Raw genomic sequence first — 16938 nt, 5'->3', positions numbered from 1 at the left:
AGCGAGGCCCAACCTGCCTCGGAGCAGGTCGCCACCGGAAAGGATGCAGCCCTCGCCGCTGCCTCTCCGGGGAAGCCGCTGCCAGCCAGCGCTGCGGCAGGGACCCCCTCAGACAGAGGGTCCTCGGGGCCCGCGCTGCGGCCGCCCCCCAGCCCCACCCCGGCCGCTCGGCCCCCCTCCACTGCACCCGCTCCCCCGAAGGCATCACCCAGCAGAGAGAAGCTGCCCTACGTGCCCCACAGCCCCTTCCACCTCTTCTCCTATGACTTTGAGGATTCGCCCTTGTCCACCAAGGAGAAGGAAGCCGAGTCCCACCAGGAAAGCAGGTAGATCCGGCCCCTGCGGTGGCCTGTGTGAGGCTGACCCCCGGGAAGGTGACCCGGGTGTGTTAACTGCATCCTCCTGCTTGTCTTGCACTGTGTTTGTGTGAATTCGGGTCAGAGCAGAGGGCAGCAGTTGTGTAAAGTCCCTGATCACTCACTAATTACAGCATGCAGGTAAACTATGGTCTTCCCAGGGGGGCGCTAGTGGTAAAGAACCCACCTGCCAGTGCAGATGTAAGAGACTCCGCTTCCATCCCTGGGTGAGGAAGATCCCCTGGCAGAGGGCTTAGCAACCCACTCCAGTATTCTTGCCTGGGAAATCCCAGGGACAGAGGAGCCTGGTGGGCTAGAGTCCATAGGGTCGCAAAGAGTGGGACAAGACTGAGCGACTTAGCGCACACAGAAGAAAATCCTGTCTGTGCCAATTGAGGAGCTCTTGGGTTCTAATGCCATTACTAAAAATGGATTTATGAAGTTCAGGTTTATAAACATAAGCATGATGTCAGAATCTAAAGCACGCCCCCCACCCCACCAAGCCCATCTCTCTTAATCTGCAGAATGCAGCGAGGGGCTTCGCCAACTTTCCAGGCAGCCTTTTGAGTGAGTTTTCCTTCCTTTCACAGTTCCTCTGATTCTCTCCATCTGAGCACGTATTCTGCCTCCGAGCCTTACAACTTCCGGTCTTTCTCTTCTAATAGGTGGGTGTCTTTTCTTTATCTCCTTTCTCTTTTTCGTAGCTTTCAGTTTTTATTCTCATGTATATGATTTTCTTTCAGACACTGCTCATAACTTCCTGTGAGATGGCAAACAGTTGCAGTTTTGAATCACTTCCTGGGCATTAATTTAATTATGTTTTAAAATTTTGATTGAAGTCCAGTTGACTTACAGTGTGTTACTTTCTTCTCTACAGCAAAGTGACTCAGTTATACATATATTTTTTTCATATTCTTTTTCACTATTTTTTGTCACAGAATGTTGAATATAGTTCCCTGTGCTATAGTGTAGCACTTGTTTATCCATCCCGTATATAATAGCTTGCCTCTGCTAACCCCAGACTCCCAATCTAGTCCTCTCTTCCCCCTCCCTGGGAATCTGCAAGTCTGTTCTCTATATCTGTGAGTCTGTTTTTGCTTCATAGATATGTTGATTTGTATCGTATTTTAGATTCCCTATGTATTATTAAGTGATACGGTATTTGTTTTTCTGACTCACTTCACTTAGTATGATAATCTCTAGGTCCATCTATGTTGCTGCAGATAGAATTATTTTGTTCTCTTTTATGACTGATATTCCATTGTATATATTGATATATATCTAACTCACATCTTCTTTATCCATTCATATGTTGATGAACATATAGGTTGTTTCCATGTCTTGGCTAATATAATTGCATTATTTACATTTGGATGCTTCAGTGATTCCTGTGCCAATGGGAGATGAGGCTGAGGGAAGGAGGTGTGCAAATCAAAAATGCTCAGGCAATTTTCAGGTGTTTGCCAGCTTACCTATGTGCCTGTTCTTCACTGATGCCTGGATCAGGACCTCTCTGCAGAGCAGAGAATGGGGAGCAGAGAGTTTGAATATTTTAAACAATCAAATTGTCCAAGATCAGTAATAAAAATCAGTATTAACTGATGGTCCATGTATATTCAGTGAGGAAATGGAGGCACAGAGTGGTTTGGTGAGTGGAGATGCCTTACTCAGCCAGAATGGCTTTGTAATACTGTCGGGAGTGTGTGACCTCCTGTTTGAACACCTCCAAACAGCAAGTTCTCTACCAGTCTCTTTTAGGTCTAAAATTCTGAGTTACTGTGATCTTTCACACAATTTTCATGAAATGCATCTAGCATAGCTCTTATGTCCCTTGATAATAGTATCTGTGTACAAGTGATGAGCCACACGTTTGACTGGAAGAAAGATATTCTGGCAAACCTCATCTTCCCCAGCAGGATAGTGTTAGCCCAGGATGGTGATGGGCTCACAGGCCCTGACGGGGCTTTCTTGGTCCCAGGTCCCTCCCACGTGGCCCCAGGCTTCAGTACCACTCACGGTCCTGGGGGAATGAGAGCAATAGAAACATGGAACTGGCCAAAACAGATATACACATAAATTGAGAAAAGCAGTCTCATGCTTGTGAGGCTTCCCAGGTGGCTCAGTGGTAAAGAATCTCTGTGCCAATGCAGGAGACGCAGGAGATGTGAATTCGATTCCTGGGTCAGGAAGATCCCCTGGAGGAGGGCAAGGCAATCCACTCCAGTATTCTTGCCTGAAGAATCCCATGGACAGAGGAGCCAGGCCGGCTACAGTTCATGGGGTCGCAGAGGCAGACACAACTGGGCACACACGCATACTTGTGAATGAGGATCAGCTTGATTTAGCTGGGGAGAGTTTATAATTTTTAAATTATTTGAAAGGAATTTGAATACCATATAAATATTGTTTGTACCCATTAATTTTCTGATGTTCACTCACTGTGGTTGTCCCAGGTCAATATGGGTACAGATTTGACTGCTCAGTAGTGGACTGCAGTTGAATGGGCTATAATAGAAACCAAGCAGTTAGTCATTAAAAAGAATTTTTTAAAAACAAAAACAAAAAACTCTGTGCAGTGAACTCAGTTAGTTTAGCTGAAATTGAGACGCAGAATTGGACAGACCACGAGGTAGTCTAATTAATTGTTCAACCATTAGAGAAACTAAAGAAGGGGAAATGACTCTATGCTTGTTTTTTTTCCATAATGTTTTTGAGACATAATTTTAGTAAAGTAACACTGTTAAAACATTCTCCGGGATGCCCACTTTTGGTCTGGAAGGGGGATGGTTTTAGATGCTTGTGTAGAATAACAAGCTCAATGTCCAGACAGCTGGGTGATGGCAGGGCTGAAGCCAAAGCAAGGAGCCTGTCTCCCGGAGGATCCTGGGGTCTTGGGCAGCTTCCTTCCCTCCTGAGCAGGGCCCACTGCCTGCTGCTTCTCTCCTCTTTCCTGCTGGGCTTTTTCTCCCTTCTCTGCTGTTTCCTTTCTTTCGTATCATCTTATTCTTTGCTTTTCTGTCTTCTCTGTGGCCTATGAATAAAAGAGGGGCCCTCTTTTATTTTAATTTTTTTATTGAGGTGTAATTGACATAATGGGCTTCCCTGGGACTCAATGGTAAAGAATTTGCCTGCCAAGGCAGGAGACACAGGAGACATGGGTACAATCCCTGGGTCAGGAAGATCCCCTGGAGAAGGAAATGGCAACTCACTCCAGTATTCTTGCCTGATAGATCCCATGGACAGAGGAGCCTGGCAGGCTACAGTCCATGGAGTCACAAGAGTCATACACAATTTAGCCACTAAACCACCACCACCACTTGAGAAATCAAGCCAACACTCACTTAGAGAAGAAGCAGTTAACCTGCTAGACAGGCAGTGTGTTGGGACTTTTAAGAGATGAGAAAATGAATGCCCAGAAACCAAGTGCCATGCAGATGGTGTGTTAACAGGTGAGGCTGGCGGGGTAGCTTTGTGAGTCCCCATCTGCCTGCCGGGGTGCCTGGTACTGAGCACAAGCTGACACATGATAGTGAAAAGACAAACAAGAAGCCGACACGGCAGACACAGCAGACTTAGCAACACAGGATAGACTGGGGGTAATAGGAGTGTTTTAGGTTCTATTATAATGTAGTAATTCATTAGGGAAATCTGAAATTTTACTTCTGTACTCTGCTTTTTGAAATAGGTGATCTTTATTTTATGCTCTCTTCTACACATTATTTTTTACCTTTAAGGATTTATTTTTACAATTATAATCAAACTTACTGTATAATATTATAAACTGATGTTGCATGTGGTATGTGTGCATGTATATACATAAACACACTATGAACATTTGCCATGTTTTCACTTATAAATTGGCAGTCATTTTTAATGGTTGCATAACATTCCATCAGTGAATGTTACATCATACTTTCTTATCCTCACACTGTTACCTAGTTGGGTAGTTTCCAGTTTTTTGCCATGATCTCAATGAGGCGCCAGTGAGAATCTTCCTGTGTAATGCTTTTAGTATATAAATCACTGTAAGTAAGGTTATGTTAACTTCCCCAAAAGTAGACTTATTTGATCAATGGATATCCCTATTTTGAGATCAAATGGCTTCCGAGAATGGTTAGTACTGATTCTGTTGGTGGGAGCTTGTACTGGATTCACTGTGTATGGGAAGGTCTTTGTGCACTTTCATCATAGCAACCTTTAGAGTCCCACACACTCCAGCAGTGTGTCCTAACCAATTTAGAAGAAAGAGTCAGCCCTGCCTTGTCGCTGAATAGGTTGTGAGACAAAGCTCTGCTGATGATAGCTGAATCCAGCTTTGCTAAAGAACAGCTATTCTGAAAAAACAAGAGAGCCCTAGACTTTAATAAATCCTGAAACTTGTCAGGGTTGACTGGGAGATGATGAAAGCTCATTGAAAATTAATGGCTGTCATTTTGGTTCTGAGGACGTGTTGGGTGAAAGTGTTGGATATGTGCACCTCTAAGTGGCGGGCCAGCCTAGAGGGTCTGGAGACAGTTGCTGCTTGATTGCTGGGCATGCAACAAGACTATGGCGTCTAGTAGATGAAATTGATTCAGAAACACCTAAAGGAGAATTTTTTAGTAAGGTGTTTCCTTAGTCAGTTGTCTGATGTTTTCTGCAGACCTTTGATGGAATTAACACTAATTGTGCCACCACCAGGCTTCCCCAGTGGCTCAGCGGTAAGGAATCCACCTGTGGTGCAGGAGACGCAGGTTTGGTCCTGGAAGCAAGAAAAATCTTCGTGATTCGATTCAAAGCAATTTGGATTCTATTTATGTTAGCAACTAGTGTTAATGTACACTTAGAAAGGAAACATGAGGATTTTGTTTAAGCCCTTTGTCATAACCCGCTACTTAGCATTTTTTGGACTTTGGGAAGCTTCTCTAATAAGAAATAATAAAAATGAAGAAGTTAGTAAGTTTCTTTAAGTTAGGGTGATCGCTAACAGTGCTACCTTTTCTAGGTAGCACTTTTCTAGTGCTAATTTTTCTTGTAAAAATTAAGAGAGTTTGCCGAGTGTTGATCATCTAGTGACCTGTACTCATTTCTCTGCCCCTTCCTGCCCCCAACTTAACCCTCTGTACTCTTCAGATACAGCAGCTTTGGCAACAACTCTCATCACTCCTCGAGGCCTTCGTCTGGATCCAGTGTGCCCACCACCCCCACGTCATCACTCTCACCCCCACAGGAGGCCAGGCCGGACAGGTGGGTTGTATGTACTGATCGCTTCCTTTTCCTCCAGCGAAGGGAATCAGTTGAAGAGTGCCCAAAGGGAGTTTGGGATGGACATGTACACACTACTGTATTTAAAATGGATAACCAACAAGGACCCACTGTATAGCACAGGGGCCTCTGCTGCATGTTATGTGGTGGCCTGGCTGGGAGGGAAGTTTGGAGGAGAATGGACACATGTATATATATGACTGTGTCCCTTCACTATTCACTTGAAACTATCACAACATTATTTGTTCATCAGCTCTACCCCATTACAAAATAAAAACTTTTTTTTAAAAAAAAAGAGTGCCCAAAAGAAAAGTATAAATAAAAAGAATAATCTGAAATATTTCCCTTGATGGAGTATAGTCCAAAGGTAAGACTATTTTCTCTTTCACACTGTACTATATAACTATTTTATTAGAGGTGGTAGTTTATTGTTAATACTGTCTTACCTCTCAACATACTAAAGATAGGCATGCCAATTTGTTCTAAAATATTTAAATGTGAATGTTTTGATTCACCCCTTAAAAAGTGTTCTAGATTTTGTGTTAACCCTGCAATTTGTTATACACATCTGTTTTCGCCTTTGAATGATTCATTCTATGTAAATCAGGAGGTAGTGGGCCCTTTAAGGTGTTGTTTTATTAATCTAGGACCTACCAGAAAACAAATGAATTATATGGGTCCGTGGATGGAATTTAACTTGGCAAGAGTATTAATTAGACCACCAGAAAGGAACTTATTATTACTCCTAGAAGCAAGGGATTGCACAAGGATGTGTTTACAAGGGAAAGGTAAGGCCTGTAATTTCAGAACAATTAAAAACAGCTTCCCTTATATGGCAAGAGTGCTGACTTAGAGAAAACTGGCTAGGGTTCCAGTTCACTCACTGGGAAGTTATTTAACCCCTGAGGGTACGTGCCAATTATGTCAACCCTTACCTTAGAGGGTGGTTTTCTGAGCAGATGATAAAGTACACTTGAACCCCACTGTGTGGGTCCAGTGGGAAGTGACAGTGTACGATGATGTGACATAATGTCCAGCAGCTCGTGATTGACCAGAAATTGAGATATGAGCAATTCACAGAGGTCATTTGCCTCTAATCCCAAATTTAAAACAAACTCTACCTGAATTCCATATTTGCATGGTCTCCAGTATATTCTGAAGGGTGTTTTGCTGACTGGAGATTTTGGAAGAAGGGGGTTGCCCTGCTGCACACCACCTTTAATTTCTAAAATAGTACCTAAACCCCGTGGTGTCAGACTCCCAGGTGGCACGGTCCAGTGTGGTCGTGAGTTGGTCACACCTTGGCTCGGCTTGGTCCTGGTCATAAGGTAACAAATGGATTGCCACGAAATCTCTGCCTTTCACCCTAGGGCACTCGTTCTGGGGTTCAGCTGAGGTCTCTTGTGCTCCTAGAGAGGTCACCTGGAAAGAGAACCTTTGTCCTATGAGATGTGAGATTTGAGGCTAAAGTGAGGACTATTAGAATCTGACTTGATATTGCATCACTTCTCTCACACCTGCTAGGTCGCCAGCTCCTTAGGAGCAAGGAAGCAGGCTCCATTCTTTGCTATAGTTCCTGGGGCTAGGCTGTGGAAGAGTCGAGGTGAATGCCAGTTGAAGGATCCAGGTGAATTATCCACTCACTGTGGACAATTTGGAGGTTTCTAAGGTTGAGAAATTGGAAGGACAGGAGGTCCACGGGTTTCCCAAACCTTTGCCTTCAGGGGAACGTTGTTCCCAGGTCCTAATGGGGAAACCCAGGTCCCATTTGAGCTGGAAGGTCCAGGAGCTCAGGACCCTGAAGGACTCCTGTCCGTGCCTCTTTCCTGCTGGGGCTAGCTGAGTGTCCCCTGAGGGGCTGGGCGGATTTAGCAGGGCAGGGAGGAGAGGAGCTGGATCCCAGAAACCCTTGAGTGCCCTGGAGGAGCCTGGACTTCATTCCAAGGCCCTGGGCTGTTAGGGTTCTGAAACAGCTGGTGCCGTGCACTCTTTGGTCCACAGGGCAGCTGGAGCCACAGGGGCAAAGCCGCAGGGCCCAGGGCCCCTCGAAGCTGCCTCTAAGTCAGAGAGAGCTGACCCTGCCCGGGAGCGGCAGACGCCTCGGGGCTGGAAAGGAGCAGCGCGTTTGTGCAGACTTGGCTGCCACTGGGAGGTGGAGACAGGGGAGCTTGCGGATGTTAGAAACAAGGAACTGAGATGGAAGATGTAGAACGAGAAGCAGAGCGAGGATGGAGATGTCCATCTTGGGGTGCACACGGCCTGAGGAGTGTGTCTGACACCCCGGGAGGTGCTCCAGTACTGGTGGGGTGAGGGCTTCGTGGTCCTCAGTTTGAAGAAAGCACTGGGTTGAAATCCCTCGGAGGGAGCCCGCACGCTGAGACCCCATCACTGGGTAGCAGCCGAGGCAGGGACGCCTCCTGTTCTGAGCTGCCTCTTCACCCATGTGCACTCCTGCCACAGGAAGTGCATTATATCACTGATTCTACCAGCGAGGAAGGCTTCAAAGGGTTTCTTACTCCCTTTCCATTTGCATGATTTGTTTTTCAACCATCACCATCTGTGACTTTGAAACATCAGATGTGCCATTCCATTAAGGCCAGAAAGCCACCAGGCCTGGCCGTATCACCACTTTCTACTCTCACTTTGCCAGCTTATGCTTTGTGAATATAAAAACCAGTAAAAACAAGAAAGGCCTTAATTCTAGATCATATTCGTATCTCACCAGCCTAGCATATTATGTCAGTTGTATTTATAATATTTATTTTTATAGTTTGATTTTTTCTTTTTTTTCTCTTCCAACAACTGGATTCTTTAGATGTCATTGTAATCTATTTTTACATTTACAAATATGTTCTATCTTATTAAGATACAGGATTGTTTTGACCGACGTATATACTTCAGGAGGGTTTGTAAGATTTATCCTTAAGATGTTTTATATACTCCTAATTATTGAAACCGGAGAAGACAATGGCACCCCACTCCAATACTCTTGCCTGGAAAATCCCATGGACGGAGGAGCCTGGTAGGCTGCAGTCCATGGGGTCGTGAAGAGTCGGACATGACTGAGTGACTTCACTTTCACTTTTCACTTTTATGCATTAGAGAAGGAAATGGCAACCCACTCCAGTGTTCTTGCCTGGAGAATCCCAGGGATGGGGTTGCACAGAGTCGGACACGACTGAAGTGACTTAGCAGTAGCAGTAGCAATTATTGAAACTCAAAAGAAAAACTCTTAGAAAAAACATTGCGCTCTTATGAACAATTGCGTTTTTGCAGTGAGAATCCACATGTTCTGTCAGAACACTCTGGACTAATAAGCAACATGACAAGACCCCATGCATTACTGGGGAGTTCTAGAAACCCTTTTCCTTGATTTGGAAACAAGATTCACTTCCCTGAAGTCCTTAGGAAAATCACGCCAACTAAAACACCCCTTCAGGCAGGTCAGCCCGCTTTGGGACTACAACTGGGCATTATCGTGAGTTTAGAGTTTTCATATTTTCCCAAGCATATTAGTGTGTTGGATGTTAATAAAACTTGGAATGATAAATTGACCTAGAAAGGAAGAGCTGAAGAAACAATATACAAATTAAGTCAAGCAGGGGTATTAAAATGAACCCTTCTCCACATCCCCTGTTACGGCTTTGTTTACAGGGCTCTTTTAGAAACAGTGCAGCATTAACTTTCATGAAATTGCAGTTTGAGTTGTACCAAAACAAAACAAAATAAGAAGACCAGAACCATTTGCAGAAGCCCTCAGGGATACAAGATGCAACTGTTTAGTGAAAGCAGACTCTGAAAATGCTTCAATTTTGAAAATGTGCTTTTTGAGTGGAAGCATTCTAAATATTTTCTTTTAAAAAGAAAACAAAATTACAAGAGTATTTGAACCATTCATCTTCAAGTATTCAAATAAAACAAACAGGCAGACAATCATCGCAGCGCGGTCACTTTGCGGCTCTGGCCTGAGCACATCCTCTCTGCATCCCCACCGCGACATCCCCCTCTGGTGGGCCTTCTCAGAAGTGGCAGCTGCAGGCTTGTCCGCTCCTTCGGTGTTGTGACCGCAGCTGCTAAGGGAATTCAAGGGAGCAGTGAGGCCGGTGCTGGGGGTTGAAGGTGCCTTGAGGCGGATCAGTCTTTGTGCTGGGGCTGGGGAGTGCGTGCTCTGGGAATGAGGCCCCTGTGCTGTGAGCTGGGGGTGGGTGGTCATGAGCAACTGAAGATGCTAAGAGCTCAGTGGGTGCACCTTGGAGATTTTAGGACGCCAGGGAGGGCTTCTCTGTAGGCCTGCCAGTATGTGCCTTAAGTACCAAGTCTGCCCTCTTTCCCCCTTACATTAGTGCTATTGTCTGCTGTAAATGCCAGTCACCTGCCTGTTTTACACACTCGTGTCAGGAGTCCTTAATATACGTATGTGCCGTTCCGAGTCACTTCAGCGTGTCCAACTCTTTGCAACCCCGTGGACTGTAGCCCGCCAGGCTCCTCTGTCCATGGGATTCTCCAGGCGAGAATACTGGAGTGGATTGCCATGCCCTCCTTCAGGGGATCTTCCTGACCCAGGGATTGAACCTGCATCTCTTACGTCTTCTGCATTGGCAGGTGGATTCTTTACCACTAGCACCAAGGCCCTAATATATGTTTACATATAGCAAAGCAATTATACTCATTAAGTGTACAAATACATATGTAACAAAATGTTTCCCAGGCAGCACAGTGGTAAAGAATCTGTCTGCTGATGCAGGAGATGTGGGTTTGATCCCTGGGCCAAGAAGATCCCCTGGAAAAGGAAATGGCAACCTACTTCAGCATTATTGCCTGGGAAATTCCATGGACAGAGGAGCCTGGTGGGCTACAGTCCATGGGGTCACAAAGAGTTGGACACAAAAATCAAAGCTTAATTGTTAAAAAAAAAAAAAAAAGAGTGCTTGTAAGTTTGGGAATTGTTTACCTTGTATAGTCATCCCAGCAGAGTTTTTTTTTTACTTTCTGGAAGACTGTAAGCATAGATATTAGCAGTGATACTTCCTTTAGAAATAAAATGGATAGTAAGGGATAAATAAAAATTTAAAGTTGCAGCTTTTTGTGTATTATTGTCTATATGGGCCTTTGGTGTATGTAGTAGCATTTGAAAGGTGTGAAGGGGTGCACAGGTCGAAAGTGAACCTTCTTCCTACCCCGTTATCCTCCCCCAAAGCAAGGGCGCCTTGCAATTCCTTATGTGTACTTCCAGAGATATTTTATGTTAATATCAGCATATATGTGTTTAATGTAGGTTTAGAGAAATAGTAACACACTGTACAAACTACTCTGCATTCAGCTTTTTTTACTTAAAAATTTATCTTGGTTCTCTTTCCATTTTGTTGTTGTTCAGTCACTAACTCATGTCCGACTCTTCGCAACCCCATGGACTGCAGCATGCCAGGCTTCTCTGTCCTCCACTGTCTCCCAGAGTTTGCTCAAAGTCACAGCCATTGAGTTGGTGATGCTATATAACCATCTCATCTTCTGCCGCCCTCTTCTCCTTTTGCATTCAGTCTTTCCTAGCATCAGGGACTTTTCCAGTCAGTCAGCTCTTCACATCCAGTGGCCGAAGTATTGTAGCTTGAGTTTCAGTGTCAGTCCTTTTAATGAATACTCAGGGTTGATTTCCTTTAGAATTGGCTGGTTTGATTTCTTTGCACTCCATGGAGTCCCATGGACTCAAAGGTCTTCTCTAGTACCACAATTTGAAAGTGTCAATTTTTCGGCCCACAGCCTTCTTCATGGCCCAGCTCTCACATGACTACTGGAATAACAAACACTTTGACTATACATACTTTTGCTGGCAAAATCATGTCTCTGCTTTTGAATGTCTCTTTACAGCTGCCCCATTCTTTTTAATAGTTTGTTCTCTGGGTGCTGTTTCATATACCCAATCATGTAATGATGGGCCCTAATGATACTGCAGTGTGATTCTTATCTGTGTGTCATTTTGCACTTGTGTGATTATCTCTAGGACAAATGCCTAGAAATAGATTTAGTAAGTCAAGTTTTTGTATCTTTACAGTTTTGATTGATTTTTGCCCAGTTGCTCTTGGTGAAGATTGTACCAGTTTTGGTTCTCAACTACAATGTGTAAAAGGCCTTGTGTTCCCAACACCTCTGCCAGAGAGGCACCTTTCAAGTTTTCAACCATTGCTCTCCAAACAGTGAAGAGTTGTATGTCATTAAAATTTAAATTTGTGTTTCTTGTTATGAATGAGTATGATTTCATATGTAAAGGCACCCTTCCTTTCCTGTGAATTTGTGCTTCGTGATCACTGAGTTCTTTTTCTCACTGAGGTGTCCAGGTTCTTTATAAACTCTAGTAGGTGTGCCTATTACTTTCCTCAGTCATTGGTCTTTTTACAACATTTGTGTGTAGAACAATTTAAATTTTGGAATCACATTTATTAATCTTTTCTGTCTTCTGGGTTTTGTGTTCCCTGTGAGGACAGCTTTTTCTCCTATGGTGGAGGTGGTTTTGTCGCTAAGTCATGTCCGACTCTTGCGACTCCATGGACTGCAGCCGGCTAGGCTCCTCTGTCCATGGGATTTCCCAGGCAAGAATATTGGAGTGTGTTGCCATTTCCTTCTCCAGGGGATCTTCCTGACCCAGGGATCAAACCTGTGTCTCCTGCATTGCAGGCAGATTCTTTACCAACTGAGCCGCCAGGCAAGTCCCTTTTTCTCCCCATGGGTTTTTCTAATCGTTGGATTGTTCACCAAATGGTATTCAGACAAGTGAAAAAATTGTAGCTACAATTTTCTCCCATGGTTTCTTCTAATATTTTTGTAGCTACAATTTTTACATGGAAATATTTTTTCTACCCGGAAAGTTATTTTGGCATATGGTGTGAGGCAGAGGTCAAAGTTACATTTTTTCACTTGTTTGAATACCATTTAGGGAAAAGTCCTTCGTTTCCCTGTCGGTTTGCTGTATACCAACAGCAATGCAGGCTTGATTATGTGTCTGTTCAAGCTGCTTCCATAGGAGCGTCTCCCATATCCTCCAGTGCCCACCTTCTCAGATGGATCAAGCATTTGAGGCTGTCAGGAGCCCTCTTTCTTCCCCAGTCTTTGGAATGTGACTGTATCATGTGCTACCTTGAAACAGTCCTGCTGTTTTTGTAGTCTGCTGCTGTGGGGTTTTGTATGGTGATTGCCAACACTGGAATAAGGAGCACAGGGATATTTGGGGAAGCTGGGACCACGTGGTTAGGATGCGGGTGGGAGCCTGACATGCTGAGCCTAAGCGCTGACTTGGAAGATCTCACTTCCTGTGACCCCTAGAATACCTGTCCCCACCACTGATGCGGTAACTCCTCCCCCTGGATGAAGGTCTCCTTTTCCATGCATTGCCTGCCTACTTTCAGTTACTTTGGCTCTTGTAGGTCTCAGCTGCTTGCAGGCCCGTCAAGCATTGCCCTGAGTATCACTGGCTGGTACCCGTGTCTCCCTCGTCCTGATTTCCTCCTCCACGTGGACTGCTCTGTATGGGTGTCTGGGTGCTTCTGGCTTCCTGTTCTAGTCTGCTTTGGCCTTTTATTATTTCTTGCCTTTGCTAGTATCTACATATGCCTTGAGGTTCTACTTGTCTGGTTTTCAAATCACTGCTTTTTCTGAATATATGATCCGTGTGTTTTTCTGGATCCCAAACACTCGCTGGCTATGTTCCATCTCTTGGTCTACACAGTACTTTTCCAAAAATTGTGTCAGTAGAGTTAAGAGCCCCACTGTCCGATGGGCTTTAGTTAAATTTTTATTTTTAATTTAAATTGATCAAAGTAGATGAAAAAATATCACTGAAAAAAATCTTGAATAGCACTTCAATGGAATAAAAGGCATTGCCTTTCTTTGTGATCACAGTTAATGGCATAGAGCCCACAACGGCCAACGGCAGAAAAAGACACCAACGCAGACAGATTCCCTGCCATTCAAACCAAGAGGCGGCGAAGCTGTGTGCGCCTTGTGCCGTGCACCAAGCAGGCCTCCTGGTCGCCTGCTGCTAGGTCCTGGTAGCAGTCTTGTTACAAACAAGGAGTTCCTGTAAGGCATAATGTGGCCTTGATTAAGTAATTGTATTACAGCCAAAGTGCCTGAGAGCAGAGTCACCGGTCCGTTAACAGAGGGAGTTTGCAGTAGGGTCTGGCTTCCTGGTGGCTTCATCAGTGACTGTGGGCATTAGGGGACCTGGGTTCTGTGTCAGACCACGTGAGTTTTGGATCTGACTCCTTCTCACCACTCCTACCACCATAGATTTAGCCCAGGATCTGTGTCATGCCTGGACTACGTATTGCAGTGATGTATGTCTCCTACACTTTCTGAAATACAGATCTGAGCAAGTGACATTTCCTTCTCAGCAACCTTGAGTGCCTCCCACCACTTATCAGCAAGGCTCACCTGAGTAACATCGTCTCTAGGATCTCTCAAGTTTGGGTCCCACATATGCCTTGCAGCTTTGGCAGCCATCAGCATGCCCATCCTCACTGTAACTTCAACCCCACGGAAATGCTGCCAGGCTCTCCCAAGGCCCCCTTCTTTCATATTTGCTCTGTCCTCTAACCAGCCTCCTCCTCTGTTCATTCAGTCACTTCCTTCTCATCCTCCAAGACCCAAGTAGGTGACATCTGTCTGTAAAACTCCTCTGACTTCCTCAGGCAGAATGAATTGTGACAATTCTTATGGGTTCATGCACCTCAGTTTTAGCTCTCAGCCCTTTGAATCATTATGCCTTCATCCTTTTGTTTCTGAAATGGGGTTCACAAATGTACCGTGGTCTGCGGTAGTGAACCTGGGTTTCACAAAGCTGTGGCATAAAGATGGCTCCCCTTCCTAGACTGGGCATTTGATTAAAGAGTCAGGGAAAATCTTTCAGATAAGCAGGACTGGAGAGTCCACATGCATGTAAATTGTAAAGATAAAAGTGTGTGTTTTTGCGTGGAAGCACTTTCTGCTTGTCCCATGTTCTGCATCCCATGTCTGCACGTCCCAGCAGCCTTCTGACTGCTTTGCTACTGAGTGGCAGCCATCTCTACATCTCTACGGTGTGAGATCCCCCTTTCCTCACTGCCCTTCTCCCACCTCTTTGTCAAATAACCAGGAGAACAAATGCATGAGCAGTGTTAACGGCTTATCTTGTTTCCTTCCTTTGGAAAGTGAGATTAGAGTCAATTTTTAAATTTTTATTTTATTTTTTTTGGCTTGCAAGATCTTAGTTCCCTGAGCAGGGATCAAACCTTGGCCTCTAGCGGTAAGAACGCTAGGTCCTGACCACTGGACTGTCAGGGAATTCCTAGGAATAGACATTTTTATTCATGTATTTATTGATATTTTTAAATTAGACAATTCTATCACCCTTGTTTACTTAAAGAATGTCTATAGCAACCTTCCTACATGGTGTAGCTCAGTTGGTAAAGAAACTGCCTGCGATGCAGGAGACCCATGTTGGATTCCTGGGTCAGGAAGATCCCCTGGAGAAGGGAATGGCAACCCACTCCAGTATTCTTGCCTGGAGAATCCCATGGACAGAGGAGTCTGGGAGGCTACAGTCCACGGGGTCGCAAGAGTTGGACACGGCTGAGCGACTAAACCATCACCATCACCACAGCAACTTTAAAAAGTATCGATATATATTGTACTTCTGTTGGGAAGCGAGAACATTCACTTGTGTGGAAGAGAGTTAGGTGAGATCTGTAACACCCAAGTGCAGTTATCAGTCATCAAAATAGTACAGATTGAGTAGCTCTACGCATAGAGCCGTAGACACTTAGTTTGCCTGCTATCAGCTGAGCCCTGAACCACCTTTCCTGCTGGTGTGCCCTCTCCTAGTGGGACAGCCCTCGACAGCCGGGTCTCCAGTTGTCATTGGCTACAGTGGTTTTGCACTGGCATTGTGCATAGATCACAGAGTGAAAATGGGTAGGAAGGATAGGAAAGAATTCTCCTTCAGAAAATGTATTTCTGGGTCCCTGATCCCATTTCCCCTCTTCCCACAAAGCTAGGCCATGAGTGAGTAAGTTTTACTATTTTAGTGGAAGAGACTGGGTTTCTAAGTTGATTTTGGAAAGTGTGTGTGTGCGCACACATATATAGATAGAAATATAGATTAGTATCTAGATAGCGATAGAAACACACACACTCCTTCCTACCTTTTTTCACTCTCTAGTCTTTGTACAATGCTAGCGCAAAACCATGGGAGCCAGTGATGGCTGGAAACCTGTTTGGGCCTGTGAACACACACCCCCCCACCGCCCCCCACACATACTCTACATATTCATCCATTTCATTCAGCAAGTATTTATTGGGTGCTTAGAATGTGCCGTGTATGCTGACCTGGGAGTCCAACATTGAATGAGACCCTGTCCCTGGCTTCATTGAGTTTATACCCTGGTGGCAGAAACAGAAGATGAGCAAATGGTCAGCAAATAAATATTGTGAAGGAAATGAACTTTTATTGAGGAAGTGGAGAAAGAGAGGCCATCAGGGTGGGGACCCCAGCACGGGTCCTGCATCCTCGTAACGGACACCTCTGGTAAGAGGTCTGGGAAACTGAGTCACCAGTACAAGACAAATCACACCCTGTAGCCCTCCCCTGAGAGGGGAGAGTGTAGGAGGGAAGGTGACGAGGGAGATATGAAAAAAAAAAAGAAAATAGAGTGATTGCACATCTTTCTTTAAGTCGTGATCCTGAAGATCTGCAAGAGTTAGGAGATTGTGTTTGGAAGATATGTCTTCAGAGGAGAGGCGAGCATGACAATGAGGGTGGGGGTGGGTGGCAAGGGGGTAAGTTGGCCTGGAGTGGAGACGAAGGGAGAAGACCAAGAGGATGGGCCTCACTTCAAGCCAGCATGGCCTGGAAACTGGGACCTGGGAGGGGCTTGTGCAATCAGTGCTTTTGGAAGCTGCCAGGAGAATGTGTTAATTATGAAGCCAAATATAGGTGGACGTATGACGGAAAAGGACTGACCTCCTTCTGGCTAGAGGACTCACTTGGTCTTAGACGGGAGGGTGGGAAGTAAGACAGAAGGGGCAAGAACTGCTGCATTCCTGGGCTCGGGGCCTGCAGAAAGGGCAGGTGGACAGGACAGAGCGTGACGCCAGCCAGGCCGGGAGGATGGCATCATCCTTTGTGTGTGAACCAGCACAGTCCGTGAGACCACACATGGGACCACTCTCCACGCGGCTGCGGGAGCTGTGCTGGTCCCTCCTGTGACCGGGAAGCTCAGACCTGCACGGAAGTGCTGTGTGTCCGGCTGGGGAGGAGAAAGTGGAAGGAACCTTTAAAACCACATCCCCATCTTCAGTGACAGCATCC

At 45.2% G+C, this 16938-nt stretch overlaps 1 protein-coding gene across 2 annotated transcripts in view; it reads left to right on the top strand.

Annotated features, from left to right (window-relative positions):
* Nucleotides 1-16938, top strand: part of FHOD3 (formin homology 2 domain containing 3) — a 518587-nt gene that overhangs the window by 377217 nt on the left and 124432 nt on the right. The window contains exons 12-14 of one of the 2 annotated variants that reach the window (XM_061130778.1): nucleotides 3-326; nucleotides 947-1021; nucleotides 5469-5582. In XM_061130778.1, the coding sequence (XP_060986761.1) occupies nucleotides 3-326; nucleotides 947-1021; nucleotides 5469-5582 (513 nt within the window). The remainder of the gene's footprint in view (nucleotides 1-2; nucleotides 327-946; nucleotides 1022-5468; nucleotides 5583-16938) is intronic. The other variant, XM_061130777.1, reaches the window with a different exon arrangement.

Source organism: Dama dama, chromosome 27, assembly GCF_033118175.1.
Source record: "Dama dama isolate Ldn47 chromosome 27, ASM3311817v1, whole genome shotgun sequence".
Lineage (NCBI taxonomy): Eukaryota > Metazoa > Chordata > Mammalia > Artiodactyla > Cervidae > Dama > Dama dama.
The sequence above is the reverse complement of the archived record's forward strand: the minus strand, read 5'-3'. Positions and strand labels throughout refer to the sequence as shown.